Here is a 23,227-nt window from a genome sequence, read left to right on the forward strand (position 1 = left end):
CCTGAAGTTAATTAATTAACACGTAATATCATGATTGTTCAATCTGTGCAAATATCTAAGTCCAAAAATGACACGCTGTGGTTTTAAAGGGGGCTAAGTGCGGGACAATTTTTTGGCCAGGAACGGTAACTTCCTTGAGTCTTCAATGGCTGCCAGGCAACCTGTCCTGGCCAGGAAATTGCCTGGCCCAAAACTCCCTGTAAACCAACAAATCTTCATCATCATCTTCATATTTAGATACTGATAAAAGAGTGGTAACAATCTTCTCTTATCTAAATCTCGGCAAGGAAGCAAGTAAGCGGATTTCCCAAAGTGCTGAACTTTAATTTTTTTCTGAACTTGATGACATTTTCAGGGGAAAAGTTCATTCAAGTAGTTTGACAAAAAAAAAAAAATCTTAGTAACTAGCTTTTTCTGGAGCGTATAACTGCATCTCATCTCACTGTCTTAAATCCCATGAGGACCAGTTTAAAATCTCCCCAAAAACGATTGTAGGTGGATCTAGACTTTGTTTTCCATGGTAATATTTATAAATCAGTAAATAAGGCTATATTTGAGTAATGGTCAGTTGAAAAACACACATAATGCAGATTTCTCATCATTTATTATATACAAAATGTGGAAATACAGTTTCAATAGTCAAAAAACCTACACATTTGGTCGTGTTACACTGATTAAAAAGGAAAATAAAAATACTTTCAGCTTGTTCTATTACAGAATAACACACAAAACACTAAACATGCTGTCCTTGATGAATAATGCAATCCTCTTTTTCCAATTAGTTACAGTTACGTCACCTTTAGTTGACCTGTGACTGGTGGTTCCCCTGAGCCAATCAGTGTGATGTTACAAATACCAAAACACAGGGACGAGATGCAGCATCATTCCATCGTCTTCGTCTATATTTGTTGGCTGTCATCTGTGTTTGATGTTAGTCATACAGTATATTTTGTTTATGTTTATTTTATTTGCACAAACATATAAAGCAAGCTACATACAACAGATAAAAAAAGAAGAAGCAATTTTATCATTTATTATGAAGAAGCCTAAAAGGCTATATGGATCATTTTCCTGATTGCAGACTTTTTGAAATAATGCCAAGGACACAGCACCCAATGATAATTCAAATGTGTTGTTGTTGTTGTAGTGGTGGTGCAGTGCACTAATAGCAAGATCTAGGTTCAACATCCACCTGCTCTGCCTGTGTCTGTGTGGGCCTAAATCACCCATAGGTGTGAAATACTATAGGCTAAGTACAATAGGCCTACTTGAGTAAATACCTAGTTACATTCCACCACTTCTTGTATGTATGAAACGTGTTATACAAATAATAATAATAATAACTATAATAAAAGACTAAAATAAAATGGCAGACAATCAATGACAAAAAAACAATTTAAAAACAGTTTGAAGTAATATATTAAGCAAGGAGCTACTAAAGAGAATAAGTTAAATAAAAATACACTTTATTACTTAATAAATTATTATTATAATACTTACAATACTTAGACTCGTTATCGGTCCTATTGTTTCTAAAAGCTTGAATCAGAAGAAAGAAATCAACTTCACTCCATTCCTAATGGTGTCCCTTTCGCTTTCACCTCTCATGCCAGAGTCACAGTTCAGTCTCATGTCCTCTCCCGGCTTCCGTAGGCATTCCTTCACTGTCAGTTTTGTGCGGTGACAGACGACCATCGGTGAGCCAACAATCCAGCTCCAAGTGTAAACTATGGAAGAGATTAATAACATTGAAGTCACTCCGTGCACAGAGTCCGACTATCTGAAACCGCTCAGGGTGCACTATAACCAGGTGAGTTATTTCTGTCTGATAACGCTTGATACAGGATGCAGGATGCTGTAGGCTAGCCCAACCCCCCATTCATTTTGCAGCTAGCATGCTAGCATAACATGAAGGCTAAACTGACCTTAAACACAGACGTTGACCGGAACAATTGCCGTTACTTTGACCACAATGACTAAACAACCGTGTTCGCTTTGTTTTCACGTACGGTGTGTTTCTATGTTTGACATGACCCGGAGACAGCTAAGAGACAGCTATAAGTAGCATGCTAACGGTAGCCTGCTGAAGAGGTTTTTAGACTGAGCATCACGTTAACGTTAGTGAAACGGAGGCACATGCTTTACATTAGTGTAAGGAGGTGGTGTTCACACAGTTTACCAGTGTTACGTGACAAGGAAACATGTTTTCCGTCTAATTAGCAGGTCAGGTGAGACTTGTTGATCCCAGCAGTCAAATTGAGTGGTGTTCTCTGTGGGTCAGAGGTCAGTTCAGGTTTACACTGAGAGAAATTGCCCATTTATATGTGGAACATTGAAGAGGCTTGCCTGTTCAAATCTTATGGGAATTTAAATAGTTAAAAATACTCTAAATGTCTGTTTGCCTACACGAAAAGTACAGGTCCAGGATATAACATTAAACACTGCAGGGAAATATGCACACAGCTAACATTGTCATTGTATTTAAAGGTGTAGATCGCTTTGTCCTTTAGTTATTGCCAAACAGTCAATCAATCAATTATTATTTGTCACATGAAATCGTATGAGGTACAATTCCAGTGAAATTAATCAGCTCCTTCAACTTGTGCATGATTCATCATTAAGCAGAATGTGGCCGTCAGATCGGCACACAGAAAAAAAGAGTCACCCAATTGAATGGCACCAGCACTCCAGGAACCAGCCAAGTCTCTGTGAAAGGACACCGCAGCTCCCGAAATCGCCCTTGAAAGTGTCGCAAGGCACAGAGGCCGTCTAGCTCACCGTCTGACGCTTGAACACAGGCTACCAGGATGTCCAGCAGAGAAATCACAGTCGATGTTCAATTCCTCCACGTTTGCCTCGGTTGCCCCTCTGATGTAGAGATGGAGATGGACGCAGAGATGGTCTTGCTTGTCCACGTAGTCTGGATCATGGCCATTAGTAGTAGTATTGTAGTAGTATTTTTATTTAGTGATTGATCACTTAAGTTTTGCTTGGTTTTTCCACACCATTATGCTGATGAAAGTGTGAAAGGGTAAAAAGATAGATTCCTAAAGTCATGGTATCAGACAGTTAGAAACAGGAGTGGGAGATAAGGATCTTTACCACACAGACACATTTTTGCCTGGGTGAATCCTTAAACTACTGCCCTTTTTAAACAAGTGGGTGGTGTGTTTGTCTCTATTTTGGCAAGACTTGTTGATTTCTTTAAGGTGGTATTATTTAGACATAGCTCAGTGCTGATACTTACCATGTTACAGATCCACATTAAATACAGTTTCTTTGTTATTATAAAATGTAGTGTTTTTGCTATTATTTACATTAATTTATTTACGGTGATTCAGTTTTTATTGCCACAGAAATCACTAGCCTTATGTTACCTTATATACTGTAAATATGATTCAAAGGAGGTAGAAAGAAATTTGGGGAAACAAGAGCACTGGATTTAGAATCTGTACCGGGAGGGAAATATTTTTCTTCACGTGTGTTTATGAAAGTGTAGCCTATGTATTGTATGACAAATGTACAGTATATTGCCTTACAGTATGTCAGCTAATTAGAAAATGAATCACTTTCTGATATCAAACATCTCCTCTTAAATGCTTTTGTTGTTCTTCTCTTGTATATATTCAGTAGATCTGTAGACCGACTTTGGCACATTCATACTAGCATACTGTTCTATAGGGCTTCATGGGTGCACGTGTAGTCGCTCTTCATCTGTCTATACATTTTTAGCTGCCTATCCAGGTCATGATGGCAAACAGGGCGGGCAGAGTGGATTGCCTGTGACCGAAATCTCGTTAACTGTACATTTTTATCTCAGAAGATCAAAAGCTGTCAAATTTCACATTAGCTGCCTATGTGGTTTGCGGTAAATGCGTACTAGAAATTGAAAAGCATGAGATTGTGATCCTGAAGCATGACTCTTAAAAAGTCAGTAGTTAGCATAGGTTCATCATTAAAAATATTAGATTTGTTTTTTATATACTCCACATGCTAAACGGGGAATGTGATGTGATGACTGTGTGTCCTGATCTCCAGCAAAGTGAGAAATGCTTCCTCATCCAAGCATAGGCTGCCGTCCAGAATGAATTTATTTTTAGGTTTCAAAATATTTGTGCAGTTTCTCTGTTCCTGCGTTACAGACTTGGCTTCTGTCAGGAAAGTGACAGTGGTGCAGAAGATGTATTATAGTAATACTCACTGCTAAAATGCATTTCTTTACTGTGGATGATAGGAAGATTACATTTAACCTGGCCATTGATAAAGTACAGTTCATTTCTATGGTACATGCAAGATAAAGGCTCTTTTGTTCACTGAGGGCTGGTAACAACGCTCAATGTCCAAAGTGGAAAATACTTTTTAAACACAAAGAAACGGCAACTCTCTGTAATTTGAAGGTGCTCTTTTGTAGTGTTCCTCTCAATTGAATTAGAAAACTCAAGTACCAATGCACCCATGTTAAGGGGAGCTCAGTGAGGAGTTTTTTTTTCTTCTTCTTCACTGTGGGGTTTACACCTGTGACAGCAGTGTGGGGGGGTTAAGCTTGTCAAGAGAATGGCGGAACGGCTAAGACAGCAGATGGACAACAAAAGAGATGTTGGTGGACTCCCTCTCCGTCCTGTCCTCCCTTTCATCCTCGTCATCTCTCCTGTGCAGCTCGGGAGGGGCTGGTCAGGGACTCCCCACAAAGGCCTTTCAGTCAGGCTGAGGGAGCATCTCTTCCCCAAACCTTTTATGTTCATCGGTACATCTGCAGCTTAGCCACTGGCCACTAAAACCTACAAACACACACACACACAGAAACACGCTCTATAACTAGATAATGTCATGTGTGAGAGGCTCTCTTCATCATTAGTTTTTACTGGTGTTTTGTCTCTTCTCCCTCGCCTCTCTACAAAGCAGGTAATTGTCCCTCGTTGACTCTGGGAAACCCCTCTTATCTCTGTCGCCTCGTGCTTACGTTGAATCACAGGCTGCTACTTGGAGCAGGATAATTACCTTCCATTTATTCATTATAATGATTTGAATTATTCATCTGGAATTATTTATCTTGTACAGCTTACAGCCAGTGGCCCCGGTACTCCTTCAATGAATATGAGATCCATTATGATCTTAAAACACACATTTTCTCCCATGAATAGTTAAAATATTTATTTATAGGCTCCAGCTTGAATCATGGTAGTAAAATGAGCCTAATTTGTATGAGTGTGTCTGTAAGTGGAGAGGGGATTGTCTGCATGTTTTAAAAACTTTGATTTAGGGTAGGGTGATAATTCAGTATGATAATGTATTACCTGTGTGTGGAAATCTCACAAAAAGAGTTGAAGAGTCTGAAGTAATAGTATAAGAGTAGAATTCCCTCCCAATCAGCCTTAAGGCTCTGACACACCAATCCGATAATCAATGAGTGACGACAGCGTGCTCTCTGTTTACTAGGTCTAGAGAGATGTTCCGTCATTTCCGGTTTTCATTTTTTGGGCGACAATACAGTTTAGCGCCCCCTGCCGCCTGGAGACGTATTACGTCTCGTGCACGTGCAGAACGTACACTAAAGTCGGCGTCGCTTCGGTGTGTTCCGAGGCACTTTTTTGAGAGACGGGAGCCGACTGCCTTTTCTGCCGATGGTCAGCCGTCGGGTTGGTGTGTCTTTTGGTTGGTGTGTTTAGTGCTAATTAACAAATGTTAGCATGCTAAAACTAAGATGGTGATCATGGTAAACATTATACACATCAGCGTGTTGGCATGATGAGCATTTAGCTGAAAGTATGTCTAAGTACAGCCTCACAGAGATGCTAGCGTGGCTATAGGCCATTAGCGTTGTTCCTTGACTACTGACTTGTAGGCTTGGAGTGATTGATCTATTATCTAAATTGTTGTTGACAAATCAACTGCTTCAGTACTATACCAGCCCTAACATTAAAGCACGCATAGATTTGAAATAATGATCTCGCACGAATGCTACTGACTGAATTAAAAACATTTAACCCCCTGTATCCATTGAAGGAGGGGTTCACACCTGGACGACAAGCTAGAGTGGGCTAGAAAAACACAAAGGCCCTCCACAAAAAGGGCCAAAACCGGCTCTACTTTCTGCGAAAGGCTCAGACCACCAGTCTGTGGTGGCCAGCGCCAACTTTTATGCTGCTGTGTGCTGGAGACGGAGCATGCGGGCGAGATACGCTAACAAGCTAGTTAGAAAGGCCATCTCAGTGATTGGAGGGGAAGTTGAGTTGGACTCTGGAGGCGGTGACGGCGAAGAGGATGTCCAAGTTGGTCAGCATTCTCCCAGTCCCACCCCCTGTACGAGATGCTGGTTGAGTAGAGGAGCCAAAGACTCATACCCCCAAGGTGTTCCACCGGGCGGCACAGGAGGTCATTTTTATTCCTAATAGTGGCCATCAAACTTTTTCACTCAACCCCACTATGTTGCAGGCTGCTGAGGCAAAGTGCAATTTTTGCACACCCAGTGCACATCCACTTTGCACATTGTATGCATTCACATGTTTAAAGGGAATACTTTATTTTTAAACTTTTTTACTTTTAAATAAACTTATATTAGGCCTAGTAGTTGTGTTTTGAGTATCTATCTATCTATCTATCTATCTATCTATCTATCTATCTATCTTGAGCAAACAGAGCAAATCAGAAATGGGCTGTGGTCAATTCCTCCAAGTAGTATGTCAGTCAGTTTGCATTGGCGGTACTAACATGTAAACAGACTTGATGTGATTTGAGGTCTACGTGCTTTCTGTGGATTTCACTCGAGGACACAGTCACATGGGTGTGTACTTGAGGAGTGTGTCCTTGACACTCTCTTTGGCACTCGTGGATAGAAACCACTTACCATGTTGTTTTATTGCTGCAGATCTGTCATTTCGTCGTTACTGGTCGATCAGTTTGGGCAGGTGCAGATGCTTTTTGTCATTGTCATTTTTAAACTCTGCTGATTATTAGTTCACTGGTTGTAATGTGTGTATGATAGCCCAGCTGCCTTTGTTCAGGGTGGTGAGAAGACAGAGAATGGAGCTAAAACCAGAAAAAAAACTGGAGAGCACATGTTGAGATTCAAAGAGTGCTATTGTATTTGAGGACAGTAGTTGATTTTTTTTTTTTCTTTCTGCTGCAGCTGCCAGCTTGATTGTGTGTGTGTGTGTGTGTGTGTGTGTGTGTGTGTGAGAGAGAGAGATGGTTATTAGACTTTAAGCACATAAAAGACCATACATCCCTCCCTACAATAGGCATTCACACAGGAGCATGTCATTTCTGATGCCCAAAGCCAGAGGGACCACATTAATTTCAAGGTCCTGTGTAGCCTGTTTTTTTTTTTTTTTTTTTTTTTTTTTTTTTTTTTTTTTTTTTTTTTTTTTTTTTTTTTCTCTCTCTCTCTCTCTCTCTGTGTGTGTCTCTCTCTTCTCCGTCTCCCCATGGGCTAATCTCTCTGTCGTAATCCTTGTCGGCCATGATTCTCCTTCTCCCCTGGGCCATTCAAGCCGCTCCCGCCCCCCTTCTCTCAGCAAGTGGCCCGAGTAATGAGGGGAACCCCACCATCTGTGAGTGGTGACAGGATACTAGAGTGTGTGTGTGTTTGTGTGTGTTAAGAGTAGTTTTACCTTGTACAGTATGTGGTTGCAGGAAAATAAATCCTCTTTTTCGTATTTGATCAGTGTAATCACTCATTTCCAAATTAATTGTGAAATTTGATATGATTACTGCAAACAAACTAGACCATAATCAAGGTGGTTGTTAGACTTTCTCTTAGTCTCTAACTGATATTACTGGTATTATTTTTCTCTTTTGCTTTTCTGAATAGATAGATGGATCAGTTCTAGGAAGTGATTTTTACATCATCAGCTTTTCACACCTTCAACCATCTGCTGTTAGCGCCCATTTACACTGGAAGGACGTCACACTCTTCCTGTTTGTGCTGTAAAGCAATATCACACTACTTCTACTCAAAGAGGGCCAAATTTGATCTTTTTCTCTTCGTTTTGGGTTTCTATTCCCACTAAGCTTGGGTTTTTTCACTCTTAAAAAAAATAAAGCTTTTGGAAAAGAGTGGATAAATCTGAAAGTGAGTGTCATGTATTTGTGTGGATAAGGAAAACCGCTGGCACAGACGGTGGAAGTAAAGTTAAGACCAAAAAAAACTTTCTGTTTCAGCTAAACACTCATTTTACATGTCAATATACAAAATCACATAGCAGGTTACAGCCAGTATTGGGTAGGAACACATTACTGTAATGCGATTACTATTTTCAGTTACATTACAGTTACTAACCCCTGCAACACTTTGTTACTTTGACAATTTGGGGGTCTTCCTCACTGTCTTACCAGATGGAGGGTTTACATTGGTTTGGCCTCTCTGCATTCAATTGACCAGTCTGAGATGTGTTATCTTGGGGCTGGAGATTTGGGGACTGGGGAGGTGGTCAGCCTTTGCTAAAATGGTTGAAATGCAACTCCCAGGAACTTCAGAGGTGTCTTACTTACTTACATGTTGTGTCTTCCTAGCCTTCCTAGCTTGTTAACAGATGCTGGTAATTCAGAATCACCTAGTTATGTTTAGAGTAGTCTTGCTTTGCCAGACCTTCCTCCACGCGGCACTGCGGAGGAGGGTATGGCTATTCCGCACAGCATTCTGGGATGGGAGAAAAACGTGCTCTGGTTTATTGGCATTTCTTTAAACCAATCACAATCGTTTTGGGACGGGAAAAGCCGGGGTTCCGCTGCAAAATAGCCTCGGGAAGGAACTTGTTTTGGTGGAACATGTGTACGTTCAAAAGATGTTTTAGTCGTACAACAGAAAACATAGAGATTGGACAGATAGTCTAGCTAGCTGTCTGGATTTAACCTGCAGAGATCTGAGAAAAGGTTAACCATAGTCCTTGACCGGAGTTTAAAATGCCAACACAAAGGAAGCCCAAGGCAATGGATATCTGGCCTAAATGAGTGAAATCCGGTGGGAAATTCCGTTGGCAACGGAGCAATCCCGGAAGTGGAACGTCGAGGATATAGACTATGTTTAGAGTAGCTTTATTGTGGGTTGACAGCCGTTGAAGTGCTGCTGCTGCGGAGCCATTGGAGCTAAATTAGCTTTTATGGTGAGTAAATACCTCCAAACCCCAGGCTGTCTACATCATTGATTGTAGTCAGGCAAGACTCAATAGGCTTTTAAATTAGTTATGGTAATTGTCATCGGGTGCTTACCAATTTTTGCAGATGATTGTCTCTACCGTTTCAGAACCACAAACTATATATTGGTATGTAATAATGAAACAATGAGGTAATGGCTTGCGATATAATTTCCCATCCTTCTCAAATAGGGGTGCGAAACACCAGGGGCGTCGGACTGGGGAGGGAAAGGGGACTGAGTACCCAGGGCCCTCATGTGAGGAAGCCCCAAAAAGATGCTAGAATGAATAGCTGTGGATGTGGGGAGGGGCCCATAGAAAATGCCTTTCTACAGGGCCCAGAATTTTGTGCTACGCCCCTGGTTGGCACCGTAATGTGACACCAAAATCCGCGTTGCTATTCTCTCCGGTAGATACAAGGCACTAGTGCCATATTAGCACCGGATTTTAACATGCGGCGTTAACGTGAACAGAAAATTGCGTTGCCTGTATGTTTTCACGGCAAACGCACGTGTGTGTAAAATGTTGTGTTGCGCACAAAGGTAGTGTTTAAACTTTACGGAGACAACCAAATAAAACATTGACTTCTTTTGAATTAAGATTTTCCAGTTTTGTAAGTTTTGATTTGTTTTTATATTTAAAACACACACACACACACACACACACACACACATACATACATATTGAACAGGTGGTTGCCAAAGGGGGCAACAGAGGCCATGAAATGGTTGCCAAATGAATCAATCTTGTTGCCAACAGCAACCGTAACTGTCAAGTAAGGTAAGTAAGGTTCTGTTTTTTGTGTGTGCTGTACTCTCCACAATGCTCATTTTAGTTGCTAAACATTTCTTAAATCAATTATTTAAAGAATGTCAACAAACAATGGAATGAAATGTCCCTTTTATTCACAAGACTACATTAATATTATTATATTTTCTCCAAATGTTATGTTCCCAAAGTATCCTAGTTATTCTTGCTTTAATGCAAAGTATAATGCAATATATAGTAAGTCTATGCTTTGCAGTAACATAATGTTGGATAATATAAACTTCAGTTTTATAGGACAGCCCTAGTGTACAGCTATGTTTAGAACCTACCTGAAAATACCCCACAATTTACCTGTAAAAGGTTCATTGACAGGAGAAATGCTCTGTCTCATACATTATTCAATAAGCATGCTTTACTAAGCAACAAGCCACAAGAAGTGCATCTCTGCCTCAGTCACGACAAGTGATTTATCACACACACACACACACACACACACACACCTATACAGACTAGTTTTGCTTTCACCAAGTAAAAAGTGAGAGGGGTGTGGCTGGCTTGGCCTTAAGGAGGAATGATGGCGTATAAGACACTGGCACACTTGTTGACCTGAAAGGTTTTTGTGAGAGTAATTTCACTAGTAGACAGTCTACAGCGAGGACTTTTGATTATGTCAGTGCCTTACTAATAGCGGACAGCTAGAGAAAACATACCTGGTATCACTGCTGCGATCTTTCTGGCTTAATATGCAAATTCCTGCAGTATGAGCCTGCTCTGTTACTTTATGGACAATTTAAACATTATGAATAGAATATTTCTTAATATAAAAGACAGAGACAAGCAGAAGATAGTCAGATTAGAAAGGCTGAAATCAGTGAATATTTGATATCTTTGCTTGATGAGTGACTTAAATGTTTATTAGTTTTCTGTCCGTCTGCTTATAGTTTCAGCACTATCTAAGCTTGTTGGGGTTACACATTGATATGCATATCAATGTGGCATACCAACTGTAAGTGGTGGTCAATCATTAAATCATTTTTAAAGATTCAGAAGGTTAGACTTTTGCAAAGGTTTTGGACTAATATGTTTTATTCAATATCAATATAGATCTGTCACAGTACGTTTTTGCTATACATTGATAAATATGTACGCTAGAAATGGTGACAAACATTTATTTTTTATAGACCAAAGTTAGTCGTTTGATGTTGGAGAGTATCTTCTCAGCTCTGTATTTAAATGTGCATACAGTAAAGCTTTATCATTGACCTGACATAATAGCTGTTGAAAGGTAATACAATTGCAATACCATAACGAAACCTACACAAACTTTGGCTTCATGCTCTCATTTCACACCACAACATGATAGTTAATGATGCATGCGCGGCATTATGCTAGCTTGGCTTCACATTGAGGCCCTGTGGCTGTGACCTGTTAGGTCACGCACTGCTCGTTTGACCGTTTGTTGAGATGATTTGAGGACTGAAAGGAGGAGTAGCCTACTTTTTATGGATGATATATAAAAGTAAATGTTTTTGTGGTTGTTGATAAATTAGGCAAAACTGCATTGTGGTGTGTTCTTTACTATTATGCTATTAGCTTTGTAAATAGAGTATTCATTCTGATATCCACTTGAAATGCCACTTAATTAACTGTATGGAGTGCAGGTTAGCCTGTTGTTGATGGAAGGCGCTGGTCATAGGTCTGTCTTGGCAGATGTGTCTGAAGTTAACACAAGGCAGTAGTCCTGAAATAAACACTGTATAAAACAGTCCTTCCAGAAAAATGCGGAGTTTTTTTGTGATTGTTGCGGGCAAAAATCCTTGATTATGCGGCACGTTTTCTTAAAAAATGCAATGGAATATGCCGGATAATTAATGCAACTTTATGCGAACTTTGCGGTTTGATGAAAAAGAGAAAAAAACACCCTGCTTCTTTTTTTTTTTTTTTTTTACTTTATTTCAAAAAATTGTTTACAGATATTCAGTCATCGCAATATGTAAATAAATAACATACAAAACTATACACAAAAATATAATATGGAAGTAAAAATAAAAGTAATAGACTAAATAGAGGAAAATAAAAGATACAAAAGAGACAGACTTTCAAAAATCATTAATAATATAGACAGCAGGAGCACTTAAAGAAATTTCAGATAATATCAGATATTAAGATAGCTTTCTTATTGGATACCAACTTAAGAGACTCAAAGTACATGTCAAATTCAACCTCCAACACCCTGCTTTTCAATGAAGTTTACGTTGCATAATTACGTCACTTCATAACGTTCCCATGGCAACAGGGGGAAATGGCTGCTGTTGTGTGAAGTAAACGCAACATTTTTCAACTTTCTGCTAAGATATGAGTTTTTTGCAACAAAAATGCGGGGATTATGAAATCATGCAAGCCCTGCATATTTTGCGCGGAAATCGGCAATTTATGCGGCGAAAGTGCGGCGTATTTGAAAAAATGCTTAAATGCCTTTTTTTAGAAATAATTTTTTCAACTTCGGGAAGTTTTGAAGTTATAGTGAGCTGTATTGTTGTATTTTAGTGGCAAATTATTGTACAGGTGTTAATGATATTTAAATGAGAATTCATCAGAGAATATTTAGAAATCTGTTGGTTGCATTTCCAAGCTGTGTGGGAGTTTATTCCCTTTTAGACAGAAATCCTAAAGTCACACATTGCAAGCACATTGCAGCTCTGAGTACATCAGCAGCACAGTGGCACATCCTAACTCAGACCTGTTGCTACAACAGTAGCTTTATTATGTCTGATTCTATCAGTGCAATTAGCTTGCCATTTCACCTCCTCCCATTTATTGGGTGGTACCAAAACTGCATCACAATATTCGCACACAAGAAGGCACATCGATTGCAAAGTTGAAAATGAACCTTTTTGTCCCAAAATCTACCAGCTACTCAATAGATAACCATTGAGGTTGTTTTTTTTGCTGGTGAGTGAAGCAAATCTAGCAGCCACTTGCATACAGTATTTTACAGCATTTGGCTGGTGCTAATTTACAGCCCTGATCTATTGTAGCTGAAATAAGCCTGTTCTAGTAAAGTTGTCATCCCTGCGTCTGAACGAGCTTGTGGGTGAAGAGGAGGTGTTACCTAAAATTTAATCAAGGCCATATTTCCTCAGGCATAGAAAATGTAGGCCAACTTTACCATATTTATACAGGGTGAAATGTGGAGTGAGTTTCGGTTTTATTCACACATCTTTGCTGATTCGATGTGAATGATAAAAACTAAAAGTCAAATTATATTGAATGGGTTAATGGTACTGCTTGCCTTGATGACTTTGCCTTTGCAAAACTGAACCGCCAATATTTTCTTTCAGTCCTTTGTTCAGACTGAGCCACAGCTGCAGGCTTATACATCAGTGGATGAGAACTATTTCTTGACTTCACACTAAAAGTGAAATGAAGTGGTGAATTCCATATAATTAGAATTTTCCTTATTACAGTTGTGCACCCTGAACTGCATTAAAATCCAAACGATGCCCAACCCTACTGCCTCGGCGGTTTGATTGTAATTTTGCTGCTGGAAATTTACTGAAGGAGTGTTCAGCTGCACATCCTGTTGATGTGATGTAACCAAAGGGCATATAAAACCCTACAACAACTTCTGTTACTAAAGTTTAAAACTACAGGACATGTTTTAGAAGTTAGTCATCAAGAATCTCTCCCCTCAACTAAATCCAGCAGTGTGGACTCACTGTGGATCCTTTTCTGACTGAGGATGTAGAAACGATCACTGTAGATTCTCATAAAAAACACCCACAGTAGTCCGCGGGGGTCAGTAAATATAAATCAACAAATATTAGGACATTAACAAGACAAGTAATACATAATAAGTCATTTTCTTCTTGGTTCTAATCCACAAGATGTTCCTGACATTTTGCTCCATGCTTCTAATTTCCAACTGACTAAAACAGCATGTTATTGCCAGTGTTTGCTGTAAGTTGTATATTTAATTTGGCAGCCACATCAAGTGTTTATTTGGAAGCACATCAAACATACTGTAGCTATTTTACATGCCAAGTGTGCTACTGTTTTAAATGTTATTCAGGTAATTATAAGAACGTGTATAACGTTTTGCTGAACTACTTGATGAAGTTCAACGACGTCATGAATGGTGCATGCTCAATGCTTTTTGATTTGCATCTGCAGATGTTTTGGTTGAATGTGGTTTGTGATATTACTTCAACATGCCCAAGCAAGCACCAGTTGTTGCTGATTGCCTCTACAGTAATCATTAAATAAACCAGCGGTGATTTGACATCCTGCCATACAAGTCATACAACAAAAGGAGTCTAAAGTTGTGTTACATTGAATACACACTGTGTACACACATTTGTATACACCTGGAACACCACAGTGTTTGAGGATTATTAAAATAGTGTTGCTTTTGGGCACCCAGATAGCTCAGTTGGTAGAGCAGGCGCCCATATATAGAGGTTTACTACTCGACGCAGCAGTCCCGGGTTCGACTCCAACCTGCGGCTCTTTGCTGCATGTCATTCCCCCCTCTCTCTCCCCTTTCATTTCTTCATCTGTCCTCTCAAAAATAAAGGCCGAAAATGCCCAAAACATGATCTCTAAAAAAAAAAAAAAAAAATAGTGTTGCTTTTGCATTTAATTGTATTAACTTATGCTGTCTATTTTGTCTTATTCCCTCACAGAATGGCACAAAGAAATCCTGGGACTTCATGCGAACCCATGATAGGTAAAATCACATTTTATTCTCTTCTGTTGGATGGAAGCTGTGCTCCTATCTACTCATATGCACGCACACACACACACACATTTGACATGTACTTTGAGTCTCTTAAGTTGGTATCCAATAAGAAAGCTATCTTAATATCTGATGTCTACTCAAGTGCTCCTGCTGTGTATATTATTAACGATTTTTGAAAGTGTCTCTTTTGTATCTTTTATTTCCCTCTGTTTAGACTATTACTTTTATGTTTACTTTAATATTATATTATTTGTATATATTTTTGTATCTTATTTGTTTACTTAGGGTGTTTTCTTCTTTTTTGCAAGTTCCCGCATTTTTTGCAAGTTCCCGCAATTTCATCGCATAAAATTGCATAAATATCCCGCATATTCCATCGCATTTTTTAAGAAAACATTCCGCATAATCAAGGATTTTTGCCCTCAACAATCACAAAAAAACGTGTTTTTCTGGAAGGACTGACATACATGCAAAAGAAGATGTTACAGCTTGCTGGTGAGCTGTCAAAATCACAAATAAAAAAAGCTTACTCAGAACGGGTTAGAAATATTGATCTAGAAGTAAGTAGTCTAAAACAGAGTAAAGTTTGGTTTGCGTAGCCAAGACTCTATTCTTTGCCTTTTTACTTTCAAGATATTTTTTCAATTTAACTGTTATACAAATTTCAAGAGAAATGGTTTCTCTTCAAACAAACAGATGGAAACAGACACAAAACATACAGTAATTATTTTTTTTTAATTGACTTTCTGGCGCACCATGACATAAATAAATGTAATGATAAAGTTATACGCTCATGTGTTTTGTGCACGGTAAAAAAAAAATAAGTTGTGTGAGTTTTTGCTTGTTTCCTTTTACCTGTAGCCATTATCAACACCTCTCAACCATGGTACTTACCTTTTAGCCTTGAGCATCTCTAAAAGATGCCAAATACTTTCAGACAGTCAGACCAAAACAGACCTTGTTTTTCGGGAACTGGCGCCCTGTTATTCTACTTGGCAATGGCTATAAATGTCTTGAGCTTCACAGGGGGCACTGTAAGAGAAATATCACACATTTGTGTCAAAGCCCCAGTTCCTACTCCCCGTTCTGCCCAGGGTACCATAATGCCCTGAGGTAAGTCTCAGGTCATTTAAGCCCTCTTTCCTCTACTCCTGACCCCAAAAGAGAGGTCCCTGTGAAAAATAGTTCCACTGAGACAAAAGCAGTAAACCTCAAACCTGTACTTCCTAAAGAAAATAGCCCAGGGGAACATCCAGCTTTACCCCAGGTGGAAATTCTGCCAAAGTGTTATTCCCCCATTTGCCTGTATTGAAAGGATTGTTGTGCATTTTTGTTTAAGTGCGCATAACATTTTCGTCTTAGCAGGAATCTTCTTGTCACATTTCAGGAGCACTAGCAAAAAATCACACAAGACTGATTTGTGTGTAACATACTGTAAAATATCTAAACAAAGATAGTCCTTTGCTTGTTCCTGAAATGCTTCCAGCGATCAGTTTGTTGTGAGCTGCTTCTTCGTAGGTTTTGAAACCCCCTGGTAGTTAAATTTCATTTCATGTCATTTGGCTGTAAGTTTCACAAACATTCACCTGCACCATGACTTGTGATTACTCATTAGTTAGTAATTTGTAAGTGACAGGATAGTTAAATGTGGGTCTCTACGCTTTGGTAGTTCTTGAAGATGTTGGTCTCTCAGTGGCCATTCAGATTTTTTACACCATCCATTCATTCTCCACCACTTATCTGGTTGTGGGACCACTGACAACATTGCATAAGCAAAGTGGCCCAGGTGTCCTTCTCCCCAACCATGTCCTCCAGCTTCTCCTTTGGGTTCCAAGGTTTTTGCAGGCCAGAATACTTTCAAAGGGAGGTGTCTAGAGCCATCCTAATCATATACCCAAACCACTGAATTTTCCTCCTTCCAACATGAAGGAGCAATGGTTGTACTCCAATCCTCCTTCCGGGCTAACGACTCACCTTTTAAGGACAGGGTGAGGAGTGTGAAGGAAACTTCTCTTATTTTGGACACTTTTATTCGCAATCTAATTTATTCATTAACTACACAGAGCTTATGGTCATTAGTGAAGCCCTGGAGGGTAGATTGGTATCGCTGCACCTTCAAAAATAAATGTCACCATGATAATCTAGTACAACCCGGTTTTGACCACAGATGGAACACCAATCCGCTCATTGATCTCGCACCACATCTTATCCTCATCATGAAATACGTTTAACCCAAGGGACTGGAAATGGGTAAATCCACCATTTTCTTTTTAATCCCCGTCCCAGTCCCGTGGCCTCCAACTGGGAGTTCCTGACCCTCAATTGCCCTAGTGTGCACTGGAGGTCACAGCCTGATGAGGCCGAACAGCACCATTGGCAAAAAGCAGAGATACAATATTCAAGTCTCCACCCACCAAGAACTTCCTTCACTAACTGCCACGAATGCAGAGCCTCCAAGATGTCTCCAAATCTACAAAAACACATGAAGGCTGGATGGGCAAACTCCCATTGCTTTGTTTTTTTGACACCTATGTGTTTATGGGAGTGTTTGCATACTGGTGCTTTTTATAACTGGAAGCAACATTTAATGACAGCCAGTATTTTTAGTCAGCAAGACATTTAAGAGGCCATGGGCATGTCCATTTGCATGTGTGAGCTCTTGCTGTAGTCCTGCTCATTTGTCTTTGTTCGTTTCCATGCCTTTCACTTTAAAGAGTTTTTATTATGTGTATGTTTGAGTATTCATCTATCTCTAGCCAGCTAATACATGTTGATAGTACACATTATTTTGTTTCACATCTGGGATTAATTTGGAAACAGAGTAACAGAATCCGTTTCATTTCCCACTGGTAGGCTTCAAAAAAGTTTTAAAGGAATCTCAAAGATGATTTAAAGGACAATTCCGGTGCATAATGAACCTAGGGGTTAATAACGTGTACCGATTTGACCGTTCTCTGGGATATGATTTCATGCTAATCGAATGTGACCAGTTTTATCGCAAACCGCTAATTAGCTTATAACGCTAGTTGTCGGGGCAAGGGTAAAGTAAAAAGAAATGGTTATTTCTATACAGACGTTGTTTTAAAAAGATAGTTTATAAAGATTGTACCGTTCACGTATACAGGCAGGCGCCATCTTGGGAAAATATATTAATTAATTAATAAACTGTCTGTACACTTAGAGTTCTCAATGCTTCGGTTTACATGTAGGGACCCTCATTATGCTACCGTGGAAGTGTGGTGCTATTTTGAGCCTTTTTAGTGGTATAAAAATAGCGATTTCTTTTTACTTTACCCTTGCCCCGACGACTAGCATTATAAGCTAATTAGCGGTTTGTGATAAAACTGGTCACATTCGATTAGCTTGAAAACAAATTCCAGAGAACGGTTGACTCGGTACACATGTGTTATTAACCCCTAGGTTCGTTTTGAGCCAGATTTGTCCTTTAAAGGAAATAAGATACGCATCTACCCACAATTAAGTGTGTTCTACAAGGGGTGTTCTAAAAAGAGATTTCTTAAAATATATTTTGCATGTAATTATGGGGTGTTATGAGTAGAGAAAATTGAAAAACAGACATTAAAAACTTCAAATCTAACTATGTTTTCATGTGGTGAATAAAAAAAATATCTCAATAAGCAAAAGTTTAAAGAACTAAAAGAAAAGAAAAGAGAATAGAGTTGTTGGTCATGCCCAATGCCATTGCCTCAGTTCTGGTATGAGAAAATTTATTATTTAGCGCCCAATTATTTCCTTGTACAACAAGGACCTGATGATAGTGTCTTAATACCATAAGCTTTGCAGCACAACCCTAGTCCTGCTCCTCTTGTGTCTGGCATAACCCAGTTTTCCCGCTGTCCAGCCAGAAGCCCCACAGAGAAAGCTTAACGGTGCATGAAAAGTCCTGAGCGTCCGTTTAGCCTGCTTCTTGGTTTAACCATTAGGGCATTTTTCTTCAGCGGGAAGCTGTAGAACAGCTGTAATGGTGTGGAACAGCACAACAAGAGCCAGGCGGGCCTCAGGGGACAGCTTCCATGCCTCAGGCCTGTGTGTCCCACTTTTAGCCCAAATCTACCACATTATCTCATCCATCATCCATACTTCTACTCTACGGTGGCGATATCACCCCCGCATCACTATCTTTTACAGCTGTAGGCTGTTCACAAATATCAGCACTGTTTTTTTTATTGTTCAGATGTTTGGTGTACCTGCTGAAGGGTTTTTGGGGAAAGAAGTACTGTAATTTATGAAGTGAATCCCATCTTGAAATTTGTTGGCTACTCTCTTTGACATGATCAACATAGGGAAGAAGTGATGGAGGAGGGACGTGGATGAACAAGTGACAGAGGTTTCTGTAGCTGGCTGAGCCCAGATATGAGGCCCTTAAAATGGCCCAGAGGCTTTTTAATCAGCAGCCGAGAAATAATTTGTTTTCTTCCTACACATCGAGAAGCTATTGATAGCTATTGATCTAGCATTGTTAGGCATTTTTTGCCCAAATGTACACTTGTGTTTACATAGGCTTCAATCTCCAAAAGCATGATTGTAGTCCCAGTCTGTGTGTTAATGATCACCAGAGCCTTACAATGCTTGACGCCCACGTCAGCTGACATTCTTACATATTGTTAATAAAAATAGACATTGGAGTTTAAATATCTGTATTGTAAGCAGATATTAAATCCGTATCAGTCCAGGCGCTGTAGCTACATGTAGAAACAAGTTGTAGCAATGTCCCATAATGTCCTCTCACCATGGGAAAGACAGGGCAGGGCTTCCTGCCGCCTCAGACACATCCGCTTTCCCAACACCGACCCCAGGCCTCAAGTCTCCACTGGCAGCGCTCACGCAGTCACCGCAGTGAACCACCTGTGTGTAGACAATTTACTGGGTGCCAGTGGTGAAGCATATCACACTGATCTTCCTTCTTATTTATCTCCACATCCTGCGTGTTGACAGTCATTGTTTAAATCTGGAATTATGTATTAATTAGTGTTCAGGTTTTCAGGGATTTTAGTTTCAGTATCATTTTTTGTTTCATCTTGTTTCAGCATTTAGTCAGTCACATTTTTTAGATTTTCATCACATAGTGTAATGCATAACTTTTACATACAATTTAGTTGACAAACGCCAAAGAGTTTAAGTGTTTAGGGCAACACCGCATCATTTGATGCACATGGCGCATACCGGACGTGCCATACATAAAGTTGTTGTCAAGCTAAGACATTTGTCGGCCCTCTGCTTTGCGTCAGGCCGTACAACGCCCCTTATCTGTGATATAGTCACAATTATATTGTGCAGCGTCGCTGGGAAATAGGATAGTGGTGTATCTTGATACAGGATGCGGATGGAGTATTGGTTAGCATTAAAACAACAGGCATGGGTGTTTTGACATGTGTTATACGGCCTTTTTTTTTTTCAATGACTGTTCCTTTTTTGTTAGAATTTAGCCCCTTGTTCATGCTTTAATTTCTGGTAGTTTAGTCAGACTTTTAAGCCTCTATTTTGAGCCCAAATTATGCTGTCCACATATGCGTTGCCACAAGTGTCAGTGTGATGTAAATTTACTGCCAATGTCTAGTGGCTCAGTTTTTGGATGATATCTGCCCTTTTAGTTACTGTCCAATATGAATTGTCCAATAGAAAGATAAACTGGACGGGACATGGTATTCTGATTTAGAGTTAATGGTTAGCATGTCCATTCATCTTAATCATTTAGTTCCTTAGCATTTTTGTTAAAGGGGCTTGTCCTTGTTGTTTTTAGTATTTTCTTACTTTGTCAGGTTGATCCTAAAAAAGATTCAGATTCACATGCCTAGAGTACTTGTGGCCCCACCATGCCAAAATGCTGGATGTTCCTCGGACACTGGTTTTGACCCCTACTCATATCTTTTTTGATAACTTGGGGTTTTTAAAAAGCTGATCCAGCCATGACCGGCTGCTCTCCTTAGCACACATTCTCCTATATGCCGGAAGACATTACCATGATGTATCATGTATGAAAAGGGATTTACTATCAGAAAAAGTTGTATGCTTTTACTTAAACTTGACCTTTTTTCTCTCTTTTTTTCCTTCAGTGTATCAGTGCTGATCTTCAACACCAGCTCACACTGTTTTGTCCTTGTCAAGCAGTTCCGCCCAGGTACGTTTTAACCGCACAAAGCAGGAGACTTGTTCTCTATATTCTAGTTAATTCATTTTCTATTTGTCCCCCAGCTAGATCTAGATTGTTGGATATCCTGTGGGCACTTTCACTAAAAAGGCAGTACATTACACTCCCTGTTTATTCTACTGGATCTTAGTAACAATACAGACTCATAAATAGACCGCAAGAGGCCCTGTTACAAAGCAGCCTAACCTCCTTTGTTAGACGTCGCCAGGGACTGTTCCACACCGCAGTGTGCTAAATTCAAGGAAGTCTGGGCATTGATATTTCTTTTTCCTCTCCTCTCTCATTGCTGCTCTAAAAAAAATCCTTTATCTAAAAGAAATCAGTTTGTCTCCAATCTAGAATGACGTTTGTTTTTTAACAGGGAGTGTACGATCTGTTGGTCAGCTTATTGGTATCGAACTATAAAGGCTTAGCCTCCGCTATAAAAAAACGCTGCTGGAAACCCTGATGTTGTACTGATTTGATATCTGGATAATTATATCTTAATATTTCATTGAATTGATATTTTGTGAAAAATAAGACTGGACGAGCTCAACTCACATAGACATTGTATCAAGTACCACAATTCTTTTTCACTGCTTATTTATGTTTTGGTTTGTGTTTACTAACCCTTATCTGGATTGGTTGTGGCTCCCTCCGTTGCGATTGTTGTGCTAGTTGTGGATGATTAACGGTGTAATGGTGTAATTAAACCCACCTGTGCGTGTAGTATTGTTTGTAATAGTCTGCGCACACGCTGAGGAAGGGCGCCGCCCATATCGTCCGTTTCGTGGCAATACAAATCTTAAATCGGAGTGCTGTCCTAGTAACTTTATCTATTGAATTGCTATTTCCAATTGAATCAGCTTTGTTAAGGTGTTAAAGCATTGTACCTGTACAGGGAAGCTTTCATTAATTAGCATGCACCCTGTGGGGCTGCAACTGTTATAACAATTGTTAATATGTCAATTACTTTTCCATTTAAAGGTCCCATATTGTAAAAAGTGAGATTCCCATGTCTTTTTTGACAATTAAGCAGGTTCGAGGTGCAAATATTAAAGGTGAAAATATATATTTTTTTAAATCCTCAGAGAAATGCACACATCCCGTTTTCAGAAACTGTGCCTTTAAACGAGCTGTCAGGACTTTTGTAACGTTGCGATGTCACAACTATACTAAATACAGGTAGAAAGTGCCGCTACAGCGCTGTTACAGTCATTCCCCGGCTACAATGACGGTGTAGAGACTCCGAAACCGCTGATGCAGAAGACCCGAAAATGCTTACCAATCAGAGCAGACTGGGTTTTTTCAGGAGGGGGGCTTAAAGAGACAGGCGCTAAAATGGAGCATTTCAGGCAGAGGGTGAACACAGGTATATTCAAACAGACAGTATGAGAAAAATAATGTTTTTTTAACATCGAAGCAGGTAAACATGTTCTAGTAGAAACACAAAATACAAGTATGAACCTGATAAATGAGCATAATAGGTAACCTTTAATTAATTAATCATAGTTTATAAAATGTAAGAAAATAGCGGAAAATGGCTATCACAATTTTCTACAGCCCAAGGTTCAACATCTTCAAATAGCTTTTTTTTATCTGACCAACACAAAAAACTGCAAATCCAGTTGAGGAGCTGGTACTAATTCAATGTAAATTTCTGTAAAATTGTATATGCCCTCATCCTTAATTTTTATTTTTTTTCAGTAAAATGTTTTTGAATGGTGTGGCAAAATTGGTTAGATAATCCAAAAAATGGCAAATAAATATGTGTGCAAAAATGTAATGACAATAATTTCAGGGATAACAATATTTTCTGTCTTTTCCACCACCAGCTGTATACATGTGTGAGTGGGAAAGGACCCAGCCGCCTACTAGTCTGCTGCGAAAAAAATTAGAGGAGGGGCTCCGATAAAGCCCCTGATTATCCGGAGGGCAGTGGTCGGGCCCCCAGTGGCAGCTGCTCAGTGGGCCTCAGTGAGCCTCACCTCTGGCCTCTGTGCGGCTGTAGGACAAACCCGACCTATCTCTGGAGGAGATCGCCCGGCAGGAGGTGCTGGAGGAGTGTGGCTACGATGTGCCTGCCTCTAAACTGAAGAGGATTACTTCTTACAGGTTAGCTGATTTGCAGTAGGGAAATATCTTAGATGAAGTTAAAGTTAAGAAATACTATTTAAGTAAGTAAATAAACTTGACAGAGGCCTTTTTAGGACAAGGATTTTCATTGTCTTTTGAATATCTGCTTCAGTCACTCCCACTGGATTTCTTGTCCCTTAACAATTAATATCCTGTTGTCCTATTTCTATCATTTTCATTTATATTTCTGAACCTCCTTGAGTTCACTCAGCAATAACCCACATTTGCAGATTTGTTTTCATTTTTTTCAATTCAATACCAGGTTGCAATCAAAATGCCTTTTAAAAGAGTGATAGTCCATTC

The 23,227-nt window shown here is 39.5% G+C and overlaps 1 protein-coding gene across 1 annotated transcript in view; it reads left to right on the plus strand.

The window, feature by feature from the left end:
- Positions 1-1,592: 1,592 nt before the first annotated feature.
- Positions 1,593-23,227, plus strand: part of nudt14 (nudix (nucleoside diphosphate linked moiety X)-type motif 14) — a 29,379-nt gene continuing 7,744 nt past the window's right edge. The window contains 4 exon segments of the mRNA XM_039782326.1: positions 1,593-1,810; positions 14,585-14,628; positions 20,715-20,779; positions 22,624-22,903. Of these exon segments, the coding sequence (XP_039638260.1) occupies positions 1,730-1,810; positions 14,585-14,628; positions 20,715-20,779; positions 22,624-22,903 (470 nt within the window). The 5' untranslated portion in view covers positions 1,593-1,729.

This window comes from Perca fluviatilis, chromosome 18 (genome assembly GCF_010015445.1).
Source record: "Perca fluviatilis chromosome 18, GENO_Pfluv_1.0, whole genome shotgun sequence".
In the NCBI taxonomy this organism is placed as follows: domain Eukaryota; kingdom Metazoa; phylum Chordata; class Actinopteri; order Perciformes; family Percidae; genus Perca; species Perca fluviatilis.